Below are 15,585 nucleotides of genomic sequence, written 5' to 3' on the forward strand. Positions count from 1 at the left end.
GAAGGCAAAGCAAAGAGAAAGTACATAAGAAGTAGTTTCTGAAATTTAGGCTGTGGAATCATTATACTGATTGCTCAATTAATCAAGATAATGATAGTGTCATTTCAATTACTGTCATTTCAATTACTCCAACCTCTGGCCCACAGACATGCAGCCTTTTCTCTCTGCATTTTCTACTTCTACCATAGTGGCCTCAGTACCTCTGAGCTGGCAGATATTGTTCTACTTCAACTTGTCTTTTCTCCCATTACATCCAATTTTTCCTCTTCTTTCTCCAAATTACCCCTCACGGGAATTTCTCCTTTACACATCATGTTTTCCTGCAGCTATTGATTTGCATTAGTTCAATCAGAATATTAACCTCAGCCTCACCTGTCTTTGAGGGCTTGTAAAGGCTATAACACAGCTCTTTCCTCCAGACCATGCCAAAATGCAAATCTGAAGAGAATACATTCACTCAAGGCAATTATAGAGGCCACTAAGAAACAGAATAAAGCTTGAATATCGCTGATACAATGTAGTTTGCCTTCCTATCAGACGAAATCACAATTAATATATATATAGTTCTAGTAAGAATAATGTCAGAGAAGCTGTCAACTACAAACAACTCTACTCTTCATATTCTGACCTGGATAAATCCTTCAACAGGATTTCATGCTCTGTAGTCTTGAGAGTTTTGAGGTAAGTTCATGAAGTTATGAGAGGAGTTTAAATCAATACAAGGAGATTCTCTAAACAAGGTTAGGATCAGCAATGTATCCAGTGAAATATTTAGTGCACGGATAAGTGTTTATTAAGATTCTCTCCTCAGACACCTACTATTCATTTTGATGTTAGTGTTCAGCTCTGGATATCCCTGATAACTTTTAGATGGTGATTAAGTAGTTCCTGGTGTAGAATCAGTAGAGGAGATACATCATCATCATCATCATCATTTAACGTCCGCTTTCCATGCTAGCATGGGTTGGATGATTTGACTGAGGACTAGCAAACCAGATGGCTGCGCCAGGCTCCAATCTGATCTGGCAGAGTTTCTACAGCTGGATGCCCTTCCTAATGCCAACCACTCCGAGAGTGTTAGGATAGAAACTGCTAAAGCTAAAATAAAGGTTTAGGGTCCAAGAGCTTGATGTCAGTATAGCAAAGACTAGGAATGCTAAAATCTGCAAGATGCATAAGCTAACATTTATATTCATATTAACACAAGATTCTTCGAAAGGGGTCTCTAAAAGTCGTTTTTAAAAAGAAGTTTTTAAAAATGGGTTACTACCTGGTATCATTTTAGGAGGCCTCTGTTTAAGGTTATTGTTTTTTTACATAGTTGTTGGAAAGAATAATTTATACTGTTACTCAATTTATTACTTTTATCTTGAGTAGAAGATTCTAACTGTTGCTCCTTAAGTAAGAAGTAAATCCAAGAAGGGAGCTATTTTATGTTTGTGAGCCATTGATATGATCCAATTTCATTCTATTTTAAGGTTACAGATATGTGTATGTTGTGGGCAATGTTTGGTGGGGTGGGGTCAAATTTGTATCTATTTCATTTGTAGTTCATTTTTTAACTGTTCCTCTTCCTAAGATTTCTAAATGCAGTTTTAGTTTCTGTTCCAAACATTTTCTTTTCACTTTGCTGCCTGCATGACAGCGGAATTTGTGAGCTCTTAATAAATATTCCAATAATTATCTTCTGAAAGTTCATCTATTTCTAGGAGTAATGAAATATTTTCAAGTACAAGGATGTAGCAGTTAATTACATTCAATAATTCTGAGAATAGAAATTCTGTATCTTTCTGTACAATAAGGTGTTCAAAATTAAGAGGCTAATGTATTTTTCACAGTCTGTTTGGTGGAAGGTGACTTTTATGCTTGCAAATCGTAAAATCTTTTTTCTGTGTTATATAACAAGAGTTCAGTGATATCATAGTTTAAACTGTAACAATCCCTTATGTCAATATTGTGCACCCAGCTTCATCATAATCATCATTATCATTATTTAACATCCATGTCTCATACTGGTGTGAGTTGGATGGTTTAACAGGATCCAATGGATCCTAAGACTGGATACCCTTTCTAACACTAACCACTTTACAGCATGTACTGGGTGCCATTTTTTCTTTTCATAGCAGCAGCATTAGTGAGGCCTTCATGTATCTTGCAAAACTTTGAATGCAATGCCAAAAGAGGAGGCTTTATGTTCAGAGGTGAGGACTTAAAGTATGAGTGAAGGGGTCAGAGCAAGACAAGTTTCTTGCCTCAGACCAGCCACGTGGTTACTCATGTTTTAGAAGAGAGTGTTGGAATGATTGGAGAAAGTGATAAAAGTAGTGGCGATAAGATAAAAACAAAAAATTTTTTAAAAATTGCAGTGTCAGAGTGGACCCTCAAAGTACAAGGTGAGTAGAACTAAGTGGGGAGAGAAGTAGGTGTGTACAATAATGCATGGAGAAAGTGAGAGATAGGGAATGGGTGTGGGGATGGATATAATGAATGAAGAACAAGTGTTAAGAAATGGTAAGGAGAGGTAAGGAAGAGTAGGTGACAACTGTAAAAATTTGATGGAGCTGAAGAGTAAATGTAGTAAATGCATATGAATTGAGCGAGGGAGGCAGGAGAGATTAGGAGATAGGGTGGGGTGGGGTGAAGAGCAGCAGAAGGGTAATGATGATGCAGTAGACAGGAGAATGATGGGAAAGAGAGAGCGAGATGACATGTGATTGGGTAGGTTGCAGGAGTTATATGTGGGAAGAGAGAAGCAGCATAAGGAGAGTGAGAGACATATGGTTGTGGAGAAGGAGAAAGAATTTTAGGGATCAGGGGTAGGGTAATCAATGTAAAATGTGGGTAGAGAGGACAGTATTAAGGATGAAGGTTGGATACCAAGTGAAATGTTTCTGGGTAGTGAGAAAGATGAGTGATATTAAGGAAAAGCTGCAGTTTAATCTGATTATAGATGGTAGGGATATCTTAAAGAGGAAATTAGGAGTAGGACTCAGTTATGCATATATAATACATACACATACATTGCTTCCAGAACTCAGTTTTGCTGTTGGGTGGGTCTTCTCACAAACTACATATCAACAGTCATCCTGGTCCTTTGTCTTCTCCACAAGGTTCAAGGTACAGAGATCAGCCTTCCACGCTTCATCCCTTGTCTTCTTGAGTTACCCTCTTTCACAAGCTCTATCCACATTAATTGAACAGCACTTCTTTAAATTGCTCTCCACCTATGCAGTACATGTCCATACCAGCACAATCTTCTCTCTTGGGCACAACATCTGATTCCTCTTATACCCAGTTTTCCTCTCAGTACATTTGTTATATGGTGTTCATGCACACCTATATTGCATGCACATCCAATGGAGCATGCTTACTTCATTTCATTCCAGTCTTCTCAAGACTCCTGCATTCAAGGCCCATGTATCACTACCATACAACATTGCAGTTCTAACACCAGCCTTGTATAATCTGTCCTTCACTGTAAGAGTAAAGACCTTTGTTGCCAGAAATAGTTTCCCCCTGAATTTTCTCCAGTCCCTTCTTACTCTGGCTACAATAGTTTCAGTACCACCATCTCCCCTGCTAATTACATCTCCTTGATCACAAAAGCTAATAACTACTTTCAGTGAACCATCCAGACATTTAAAAACAGCTATATTTGGTGTGCTTATAGTACATATAGTGAAGGTGCATGGTTCAGTGGTTAGAGTGTCGAGCTTATGATCGTGAGGTTGTGAGTTCGAATCTCAGGCCAGGCTGTGTGTTGTGTTCTTGAGCAAGACACTTTATTTCACATTGCTCCAGTTCACTCAACTGTAGAAATGAGTTGCGATGTCACAGGTGCCAAGCTGTATCGGCCTTTGCCTTTCCCTTGGCTAACATTGGTAGCATGGAGAGGGGAGGCCGGTATGCATGGGTGACTGCTGGTCTTCCATAAACATCCTTGCCTGGACTTCTGCCTGGGAGGGTAACTTTCTAGGTGCAATCCCATGGTCAGTCATGACTGAATGGGGTCTCAGCATAGTACATAGGGCTCTAGTTCATCTATTACATATGAAGTTTAAGTGATATATGCTCTGTTTGTGATTCCACTACACTTTTTGTGTAGCATAACATATTGAGTATATACTTGCTCCTTTTCTGCCTATTGAGCAAGGCCATTTCCCTGTATGTACCAGAGTCCTATCTTCTTTCCTACTCAATAAAACATTTGTTTTTGCCTTGTTTACCTTAACACCTCTCAATTCTATCCTCACACTAAATTCGTCACTGAAATTGTTTTTGAATATTTGTACATAGCTTGTACAGTCCTCACAAGCTGTTCATCTACATCTAATTTCCTGAAGGTCAGATAATATTTACTTCAAAACTACAGTTTTTTTTATTGTCAACCTGATAGCACACTTTTCTAAACTATGCATATACAGATGTAATGGTTGGAATATGATCTTTGAACATCTGAATAACAAACATAATTTGATGTTTCAAATTATCTTGCTTGCTTTCAAATGACACAAAACTAAGATACTTAATATATGAAATATCGAGAGAAATTACAGCTTAAACTTACTATCAACTTCTTACTTTCTACTTCCATGGCCTTTAGCAGAATGACGTGGTTTAAAATACTGAAATAGAATATTTGGGGTTCATAAGTAGATTTAGAACCATCATTAGTCTATTGATGTAACAATGTTTCCTGCAACATGTTTATAAAAACTTCTTGGCATGCAAACAAATATACCTTGCTTCAGACTCCCTATTTACTCTCATATTAAATGACAAACAAACATTTTGGCCTGGTTCCAATGTCGTCATCATCCTTATTTTTATTGTTGTTCAGCTTTAGAACAGTGATTTTTCTTTAGCTAAATATGAGCATCAGCATCTCAACATCCACTGCTACCACCACCACCACCACCACCACCACTACTACTACTACTGGTGGTGGTGGTTTGGGTTTGGGATGGTGGTGGTGGTTTTAATTTGTTTGTATATTGCTTTACAAACATCAATAAACAACAAAAATAATATTTTCTGACTTTAGCATAAGGTGATACATTTTGTAAAAAAGGGGATATAGTAAACTGAATTAACCCCCAGTAGTTTGCTGGTACTTAGTTTATTGAAGGTTAAGTCATCCCCAGCTGGATTTACTATAAGATTGTAAAGGGATGTAACTAAATACCTTTAGGCATTTTTCCAATATTCTACAATCTTGTCATTCTACCATCTTTTAATAATGATAATAATAATTCTTTCTACAATAGAAACAAAACCTGAAATTTTGTAGATCGGAGTTTAGTCAATTACATTGGCCCCCAGTATTTCACTGGTACTTATTTTATCGACCCTGAAAGGATGCAAGACAAAGTCAAACTTTGTTGCATTTGGGCTAAGGATATAAAACCAGAAGAAATGCTACAAAACAATTCTGCCAGCTTACCTTACAGTTACTGTTGTTGATGATGATGCTTGGGGTGAACAGACATGTGTAACACAGCTTGGCGAAAGTATTGGGTTTAGGATTTAACTTAATCTTATGAAAGGGAAGTTGATGTTTTTGTTTTTGTCACATTTTGCCAACAAAGGACAAGGAGACATTTGAACATTCAAACAAAATAAGGGTTACCCTTAAACATTTTACATTTTTGTACGTAGTTCATGATTTAATATGGTTTATTTCATGGGAAAATGGGAAGAGGTGTTAGCTACAAATGTGATTGCAATAAACACACTTCAAAAATCATAAAGATTTTGGAAACAAAAACAGATAGAAAAAATTTTGACAACCAAATAATCAACAAATGAAATGAAAAATGACTGCTGATAACAATAATAGCAGAAACAACAACAGCTTTGCTTGCATTATAAGCCAGAGAGAGAGAGATATTAGACTTGGGTCAGCTGTAGGAAAATGAAAAAATTGTGTAAGAGGTATGTTACAAAAGACTGAGCTTCCTTGTCTGATTGAGGAAAGTGACATATGTCTAGATTTCAAAATATGCAGAGGGTTTTCATATGCCCTCAAAGGAGAAGTTAGAAGAAGGCCAGGTTGATGTGTGGCACAATATTTATTCTAGCAGTACACAGAATTGCATTCCTTACCTGGGGATGAAAAAAAAAACGGAGCTAATACTCCATTCTCTTTCCCATAGGCTGGTATCTCAAATATGGGAAGTTAATTCACAAGTGTCAAAGCCAGGGTCATTTTGATGTATGTTGACCTCCTCACAGATCATTTGCCAACATAGTATGTACTAATGGTGAGTACTGAGGTAACGCATAAACATGACCATCGATGATCTAGTGGAGTCACTGTAGGACTCTGGACAAAGGTAAAGTTGATTTTCGCAGGATTTGAACACAGAAGGAAAAGAGCTAAAAGAAATGTTGCAAGCATTTTGTAATAACAATTCCCAGCTCAGAAACAAAACACACATTTTGAGAGAGGAGCTCAAATGATTAAATCAAACCTGAACACTTGATTGCTACTTATTTTATCACTATCCAAGAGGATTTGAACTTAGAATGTAGAGGTATACAACTGAATACGAGAGGCATTTGTCTCATAATTAACTGATTCTTCCATTCCACTACCTTATCATAATAATAATAATAATAATAGTTTCCACTTTTGGTGCAAGATCAGCAAATTCAGTGTGTGGGGGGGCTAAGTTAATTACATTAATCCCAGTACTTAACTGGTACTTATCTTATAAACCCCAACAGGATGAAAAGCAAAGTCAACTTTGGAGGAAAGTGAACTCAGAATGCTAAAAAGCAAAAGAAATGCCACTAAGCATTCTGTCCGACATGCTAATGATTCCGCCAGCTTGCCACCTAACGATAATTCTTTCAAATTTTGGCAGAAGGCCAAGAATCTTTTAAGAGAAAGGGGTTTAGTCAATTACAACCCAGTAGTTGTTTGATTCTTTATTATATTGCCTCTAGAAGATTGAAAGACAAAGTTGACTTCAATGAGGATTGAACTCAAATCATAAAGAACTAAAACAAATCCACTTAGCATTTTGTTTTGTGTGCTAATAATTCTGCCCACTCACCACTTTAATAATAATAATAATAATAATCCATTCTACAAAAGGTACAATGCTTGAAATTCGGGGGAAGGGGACTAGTCAATTACATCAACCCCAGTGTTTCACTGGTACTTAATTTATCAACCCCAAATGGATGAAAGGCAAAGTTGACCTCAGCAGAATTTGAATTCAGAACATAAAGACGTGCATAGTACTGCTAAGCCTTTTGCCCAGCATGCTAATGATTTTGCCAGCTCACCCACCTTAATAACTACTATAATAATAATAATAATAATAATAATAATAATAATAATAATAATAATAATAATAATGATGATGATGATGATGATGATAATTATAATCCAATAATCTCTTCAGTGTTAATTGAATATAAATATTTCCACCTACAGACAATTTTCGGATAAGAGTGAAAGCATTACCTAACATCTGGCAATAACTAAATGCAAGAAGGGTGGCCTTAAAATAGATTGTAAGGTGTAACAAATGATATGATTTGATTATCATAGTAAATACCTTTGGCATGTGATATATTAATAGATGTGGGTTAATAATTATGTTACTGAGTTCAATTTTTCATCTGCCTTAAGGTAGTAAAATTTATCATCATCATCATCATTTAACATCTGCTTTCCATGCTAGCATGGGTTGGACGATTTGACTGAGGACTGGTGAACCAGATGGCTGCATCAGACTCCAATCTGGTCTGGCAGAGTTTCTACAGCTGGATGCCCTTCCTAACACCAATCACTTCAAGAGTGTAGTGGGTGCTTTTTATGTGCCACCTGCACAGGAGCCAGTCCAGTGCCACTGGCAACGACCTCACTCAAATGTTTTTTGTTTCGTGCCACCAGCACAAGTTCTGGTAAGGCAATGCAGGTAATGATCATGCTCGAATGGTGTTTTTAACATGCCACCAGCACAGAGGCCAGCTTGTTGCTCTGGCAACGATCCCTTCCATATGGTACTCTTAGCGCTCCACTAGCACGGATGCTAGTCATCGAATTTGATTTCGATTTCGATTTCACTAATGTTATATCTCAGTATTAAGCAAATTTTTTGATTAGGAAAATATTTACTTATCTGAATTTGTTTATGTTTTTTGTATTGTTTCTTCCAGTGAATCTTAATTTTTTGCTTATGTTTTTGTTGTGCCATCAGCGAACAGCTAGGTGTAGGAGTGGCTGTGTGGTAAGTAGCTTGCTTACCAACCACATGGTTCTGGGTTCAATCCCACTGTGTAGCACCTTGGGCAAGTGTCTTCTTCTATAGCCTCAGGCCGACCAAAGTCTTGTGAGTGGATTTGGTAGACAGAAACTGAAAGAAGCCCATTGTATATATGTATGTGTATATATATATATATATATATATATATATATATACATATGTATGTGTGTGTGCATATGTTTGTGTGTCTGTGTTTGTCCCCCCAACATCGCTTGACAACCGATGCTGGTGTGTTTACGTCCCTGTCACTTAGCGGTTCGGCAAGAGAGACCGATAGAATAAGTACTAGGCTTACAAAGAATAAGTCCTGGGGTCGATTTGCTCGACTAAAGGCAGTGCTCCAGCATGGCCACAGTCAAATAACTGAAACAGATCAAAGAGGAAAAAAATTAGCAGTGAATGCTGGAGGGGAGAAAATTAATTGGTATAGTTGATCAATTCATAAAAAAAAATACATTTGGTAATGGTGAGATTTTATACATTTAGTACAGTGAAATAAATTAATCATTTTGAATTGACTGGGTCTGAGCAAATATCTTATATTGTAGCCCTGGGCCAACTAAAGCATTGTCAGAGAATTTGGTACATGGAAATGTATGTGTGTGTGTGATACATGTGTGTGTGTGTGTATGTTTGTGCCTCTTTGCCTTGATATTGTGTAATTGTTGTAAATGAATGTCATTCCTTTCCAATATTCTGTGAAAACTTGTTTGGCCATGGAGAAATATCACCTTGCTTGGAAAGAGATAAAAGTTGGCATCAGGAAGGACATCCAGCCTCAATAAACTCCAGTCAACCCATGCAAACGAGGAAAGGTGGGTCTTAAAATGATGGTGAAAATGATGGGGGGTGTTTCTGTACAGTTCTCATTTATCTAATTCCACTCACAGCATGTTTGACAAGTCAAGGTTGTAGTGGCAAACACATGCTAGAAGCACCCTATAAATGATGCTTACATTTTATTAGCCATCTAGTGTGACTTGTGTGTTGAATCAGTTTACTCTGTTCTCTAGATTAACTGGAGCAGAGTTGTTTAGGCTGTTCAAAACAAGCAGCATGCCATATGCTTTCTTTACAATCCACGTCAAAATACGAAAGAAGAAATAACTATGCCAGCTTAAATATGCACATTTTCAAGTGAAGTGTAAAATCCAAGCTAACACATAGAGATAACTTAGTATGCATGCTATTTTTGCTGGTAGTTTAATGGTGTACAACATTCTTGGTTTATTTCTTTCTGTTGTGAATTTTCATCTCTTGAGTCAATGATCAACGAGAACTTAAAGAGACTATTCATTAAGAAATTCATTCACATGTTCTAAATTTGCAGAGCTGTCTAACTTTCATGATATTTCTGAAACATAAAAATCAATGCTGATTTTCTTTCTCTACACATGCAATATTCTGATTTTCAGAAAAATATAATATTTCTAATCTGTTTTGTAAATATTGATTTCAAATTTTGGCACAAGGCCAACAATTTTGGAACAGGGGATAAGTTGATTGCATTGATCCCCAGTGTCCAACTGGTACTTATTGTATTGACTTCCCACACTCCACTGAAAGGATGAAAGGCTAAGTCGACCTTGACAGAATTTGAGCTCGGATCAATGAAACAGACAAATGCTGCTTAGCATTTTGCCCAGCATGCTGACAATTTTACCTGCTCACCACCTTAACCTTTTCATTACCAGCCTGGCTGAAACCAGCTCTAGCTCTGAGTACAAATGTCTTGTTTTCATAAGTTCTGAATTAAAATCTTCCACCAAACCTTAGTCACAATTTATGTTCCTAAAACTAGCTATATGATAACTAAGTTATTTTACTAAATTCTTTGTTATATTTAAAGTAATTGAAAGAAACACATAACATCTCAAAATAAGTACAGTAATGAAAGGGTGTTTCATAAATATTGATTTCAAATTTTGGTACAAGGCCAGCAATTTCAGAGGAGAGGGCAAGTCAATTACATCAACCCCAATGTTCAACTAGTACTTATTTTAGTGCCACACTCCAAAACGATAAAAGGCAAAGTCAACCTTGGCAGAATTTGAACTCAGATCATAGAGACAAATTAACCGCTGCTAAGCATTTTGCCCAGTGTGCTTACAATTCTGCCAGCTTGCCACCTTCATCTGTTTCATAAATATTTACATCTCTTCTCCACATTTCTACAATTGATTCCATGATTTCTCTTTACAGGTCAAGAGATTGACCCTGTCTACAGTTTGCTGAAATGTGCTGCCGATTTACCAAAAACTAATAGATCCTGTACCCACACTCACTGCAGTGGTCACCATGCTCGACACAGCCAAGGGGATACTGCATGTGGTAATACCTCTAAAAACTCCAGTCCGTCTTCATCAGGTAATGTCCTATATTATTCTTTTTCTAAAGAAAATGCATCAGCTATGCTATAAATAGAATATGAACTCTTACAATTTTCATGGTACAGAGATTTAGCCATTTCTTTTGTTCCTTTTTACATGCCATTTTTCTGTTTTTAACTATGCTTAAAATTAAATTCATGCCTTCATTATTCAACCTAACTGTAATTCATAACCAGCACAGTAATTGCTCACCTCTCACCCTCTCTCTCTCTCTCTCTCTCTCTCTCTCTCTCTCTCTCTCTCTCTCTCTCTCTCTCTCTCTCAAACATAGATGTTGCATATATATATATATATATATATATATATATAAATGGAGTTTAATACAGGTATAATTCAAATACTTTTACTTCCGACACATGTTTAGAAGATTTCACTGATATTATTCCAAAGGAATAAATGGTGTAAAACAATGTAATCTTTTTTCCGCTTTAATTGTTAACAATTTATTTATCGATTTATTTATATATATATATATATATATACATAATTACATTAAGGGTTGTTACTATAAGTAAAGTTGCATGCTGGAATGGAATGCTAAAGTCAAACTACTTTATCAAAAATTCCCTTTCTAGCATGTGGCTTTACTTATAGTAATGTAATAATGTATTTTTTTTTAAATTATATACTTAGTGTTAATTTTTTACCTTAACTGGTTTTACACAGTGGCTACTTGATAAAATCTTATATGTAATTGATATATATATTGAGCTAGTTATCCAAAGTCAGAAAACAAGCATACACAAGAGTTGCCAATACTACCAAATGCAATAACTAGCATAAAACCAATGGTAACGGTTTTACTAGTTATATTTATATGCCACAACCAGTAATATACTGCCAATGATATATGTGTGTGTAAGATTCCAGTTTGAAATATGTTGAAACAGTTATTGTTATATTCTGGGCTGGTCATTTTTTTCTTTTTTATTTTTGCTAAATAACCACGCACACTATATACTCATTCTTTACTTCAGAGTTATTATTGTTCTTATTTTAATGTCCTTTGTCTGAAATCTTTCGTCATACTTTCTGTGTCCTCTTCAGTGACTCTCCATGTCCTTTTGTCCTGCTTGGTCCATTATATACGCATATATGTCTGTATTCTTTAACTTAGATTAGATTCACAGATACCATTCTACTGAAACTGATACTAGACCAATAATCTAAAATGTCTCTTCTTAAAGGGTCTATATTTAAATCAAAGCAGTCCATCATAATTTTATGTAAGAACTTGCTAGTATGTTAGATTAACCTAATCCTAGCTTTAAGTTAGGTTCTAAACACCACCTTAATAATGGAAGGTTAATTATTTTATTAAATCCCTCAATGTTGTTGATTATTTTCAGTATTAAATGAAACATTTAATTAGTGTATTTCATTGGAAATATTGTCCCTACAGTGTTAAAGGCCATTATTCTGATATATTAATTTCAATGTTGCTTAAGTTAATTTCAATAAAAATGATGATATTAAGTCTGTGATAGCCTTGCTAATTTGCTTCTCAATTACCATGGTTTCCTAGAACCATTATAGCTTCTACTTTTTTACATTAGAAAACATCAATATTATCTCATAGGAACATATTATTTTTCAGATTTGTACCACATGTTTTTGCAATTACTCTTCATTATTTCTTATATAATCCGAGTAATTCAATGTCTCTTAAATATATCTTTCTTGTGTGTAAATCCTTTTACATATACATGGTATGTTATAAAGACAATCCTTTAATTTCTCCAGTGTTTCAGTCATGCGTGTCTCTCTCTTCCTTCGTTTATATCTATGCAATGTAATAGTATTGCATTGTTTTTACACACTATTTTGATCTTATATAACCTTACATAAACATTTATTGTTTGTCTTGTTGGTTGTTCATTCACTGCGCAGAGGAATTCAGTTTTATTTTTGCCTTATGTTTAGAAAGAGGTTTCAAATAAAATATTCCACTGGAATTTATACCTTAAGGTTCAAAAATTGTCTTCACTTCAGGTATAATACTAATGACACTGTGAGGCTAATGAAACTTGTTTAGTTCTCAGTCAAGTAGTTCTCAATGTTTCATACTGATATTTTTATATTCATTTCTGTTTTGTACTTGTCTGATAACAAACAGTAGTTAATTATTATTGCCTACATAAAATTATATTGAGTTACATACGTTATTCAGATGAGTTTAACATTCTTCAGCTGCTACCAGAGGTGACTAATATTACAACTTAAATATTTTAAACCCTCATTGGAAATTTTATTCTTAAAGTATCATCTGTGTAAAGTATCATCATATGGTGACAGCTAAACCAAATACTCTTCTATTTAGTTTTCTATATCTAATCACAAATTGCTTTATACCCTGTAGTTTGGTTTTATGTAGAATATCCAAAGACGTCATTTAAGATATTCAATCACTGCCATTATCCCAATAGTTTCTTTATTGTCGTTTTCCCAAGATGCCTCTTGGAATAACATTGATATATTTAAGATGAATAAAATGTCTTTATTGAATTAGTGAAAACAATGAAAAACGGATAGAGAGAGAGATGAAAGTGAGGAGAGGGAGAGATATCTGAAATCTATAAAAGATATAACAGTGTAGGTACTTTCTTCGGTGCACATTTCCTTTTCGCATCATTTTCTCCAATCTCTATTATCTTGCTATTACACTATCGTATCAATTGTTCTTTCAAAGTAAACAAAATGAAAAGATTTTCTTTTCAATATAAAATCTTACTATTCATAATGAACCTTTCAGAATTTTTTATTTTTATTTTCTAAACTGCTCAGGTTTATTAAGCACAACTTAAAAAAAAAAACCTATTACAATATATCTATTTGCTTATTTTTTTTTTTTGTATAAAGACCACAGACAGGTAGATATTTCAACTGTATTTATAATATACTGCAGTTCAGGCATAAATTTCATTTTGTCTTTGTCTTTTTAAAATCACTAATATAAATTTATGTATGTCAATATATAAACCCTTTGTTTCTACTCAGCATATTATATATTCATGCTTACAGAAAATAATTGTACTTCTTGTAACTGTAGTTTTCAAATCAAAGATATCAGCAACTCACTACTAACCCGGCAATATTTTAAATTGCTTTAATTTTTGTGTTGAAATCAGGTACAATGCAGACATTATTTCTACCCGGTGGACACACATTAAAGTTCTAAGGGGTTTTTCTCTTACTTCAAAATGTTGTGCTGTTCAGGAACATAACATTTTTTTCTTTCTGCCATCAGTTTTATCCAATCATACAATGTTTTTAGCACTGTCTTTATAATACAGCTTCTCATAACTTTAGCATGCTGAGTATTTTGTATATTCATAATGCAATGTCTTATTAACCACTGGATACATTGAAAACTGAAGTATGGTAAAGACAAATTTACCGAGTAGTACCCAACTTTCTCTAAGCCGTTAACTACAAACAAATTTGTTGGCTTGAAGCCTGTCGTTTTAGAATGTAAGTGAAAAGTTGTAACATTCAGGCATTTTCTAAGGAGAAAATAAAAAAAGAAAAAATGACTCCAACTAACAATCAGTTATTGTTGTTGACTGAGGTGTGTGTGTGTGTATTTGTGTGTGTGTGTGTGTGTGTGTGTGTGTGTGTGTGTGTGTGTGTGTGTGTGTGTGTGCAAGTGGTAACTGTTAAAGAAAATATATCTTATTATATTTACATTTTTCTGAAGCAATATTTATTCAAAGTGATGAAAAAAAATGAAAAATCATGAATATAATTTTAAATATGTTAATATATAAAGAAATTTACAGATATTTACAGTTTTGAAGTTAATGGTAATTTTGATTTCATTGCACTTTTATTTATTTGATTTACTTTTTTTTTTTAAGGCCTTTATTTTCCTAATTTCTATTTGTTACCAAATTTATGGAATTCACCTTCATTAACAATTGCAATTGTAATCCATTTTCAGTGAAAAAAAACATAATGCTTTTCTTATTGCAGGAAATTCATTCACAACCACTTTCTCTTTTGTAATGAATTTTTCTTGTTTTTTTTTCCTTTTTAATTTCATTTATTTACCATTTTTGTTTTTTATAAAAAAAAGAAAAAGAGAAAGAAAAGGAAATAGTTTGTAGTTTGACTGATCTCACAAAAATTGTGTACATGATGTTAAGAAAAATTATAAATTTTTTTAGTCTTCTTCATTTTTTATATTCTATTCCCATCTTATGGTTTACTTATTCCCATATTTCTGGTCTACACTTCAATCATGATGCTTTATTTATTATTGTTGGAATATTTTGTTTTTGATTTTCTTTGTTATTCATAGATATTCTTTAGATCACTCCAGAAGACATCTACTAAAAAAGAACAACAATTATCTCACAAAGACATCTCTGTTTACTGTTTCCAATAATATTGATCAAAATATAAAACAAAATCTTTTATTTTATCTAAACATCTAAACATCAGTTTGAGATAAATAAGACAGAACTAGAAATATTTTCACAGATTCTGTTTCGAAAAAGACCTAAAACACATACATACTAGTTGGATTAAAAATGTTTTTATTACTATGACAATTAGCCTAATGTCTAATCAATGAAAGCATCAACACTGCTTTCCAAACATCTATTCAGTTTTAAATCATTTAAGTACACACAAAGATATACATACATACATATATATATATATATATATATATAAATATCCTTCATAAAGCATATATATATATATATATATATATATATATATATATATATATATATATCCTTCATAAAGCATATATATATATATATATATATATATATATATCCTTCATAAAGCAAAACTCAAAGTGGTGATAAAAATATTTATGAGGATAAAAAATTACATATATTAAGATGCATCCTGTATGGGTCATGTGTGTTTAATATAACATCCTGCAATTTTCCCTGGATCTC

General features: G+C 34.1%; 1 protein-coding gene across 1 annotated transcript in view; it reads left to right on the forward strand.

The window, feature by feature from the left end:
* LOC115211754 overlaps positions 1–15,585 on the forward strand; it is a 749,350-nt gene that overhangs the window by 569,329 nt on the left and 164,436 nt on the right. Inside the window, exon 19 of the mRNA XM_036503111.1 lies at positions 10,485–10,649. Coding sequence (XP_036359004.1) covers positions 10,485–10,649 — 165 coding nt within the window. The remainder of the gene's footprint in view (positions 1–10,484; positions 10,650–15,585) is intronic.

This window comes from Octopus sinensis, linkage group LG5 (genome assembly GCF_006345805.1).
Source record: "Octopus sinensis linkage group LG5, ASM634580v1, whole genome shotgun sequence".
In the NCBI taxonomy this organism is placed as follows: Eukaryota; Metazoa; Mollusca; class Cephalopoda; order Octopoda; family Octopodidae; genus Octopus; species Octopus sinensis.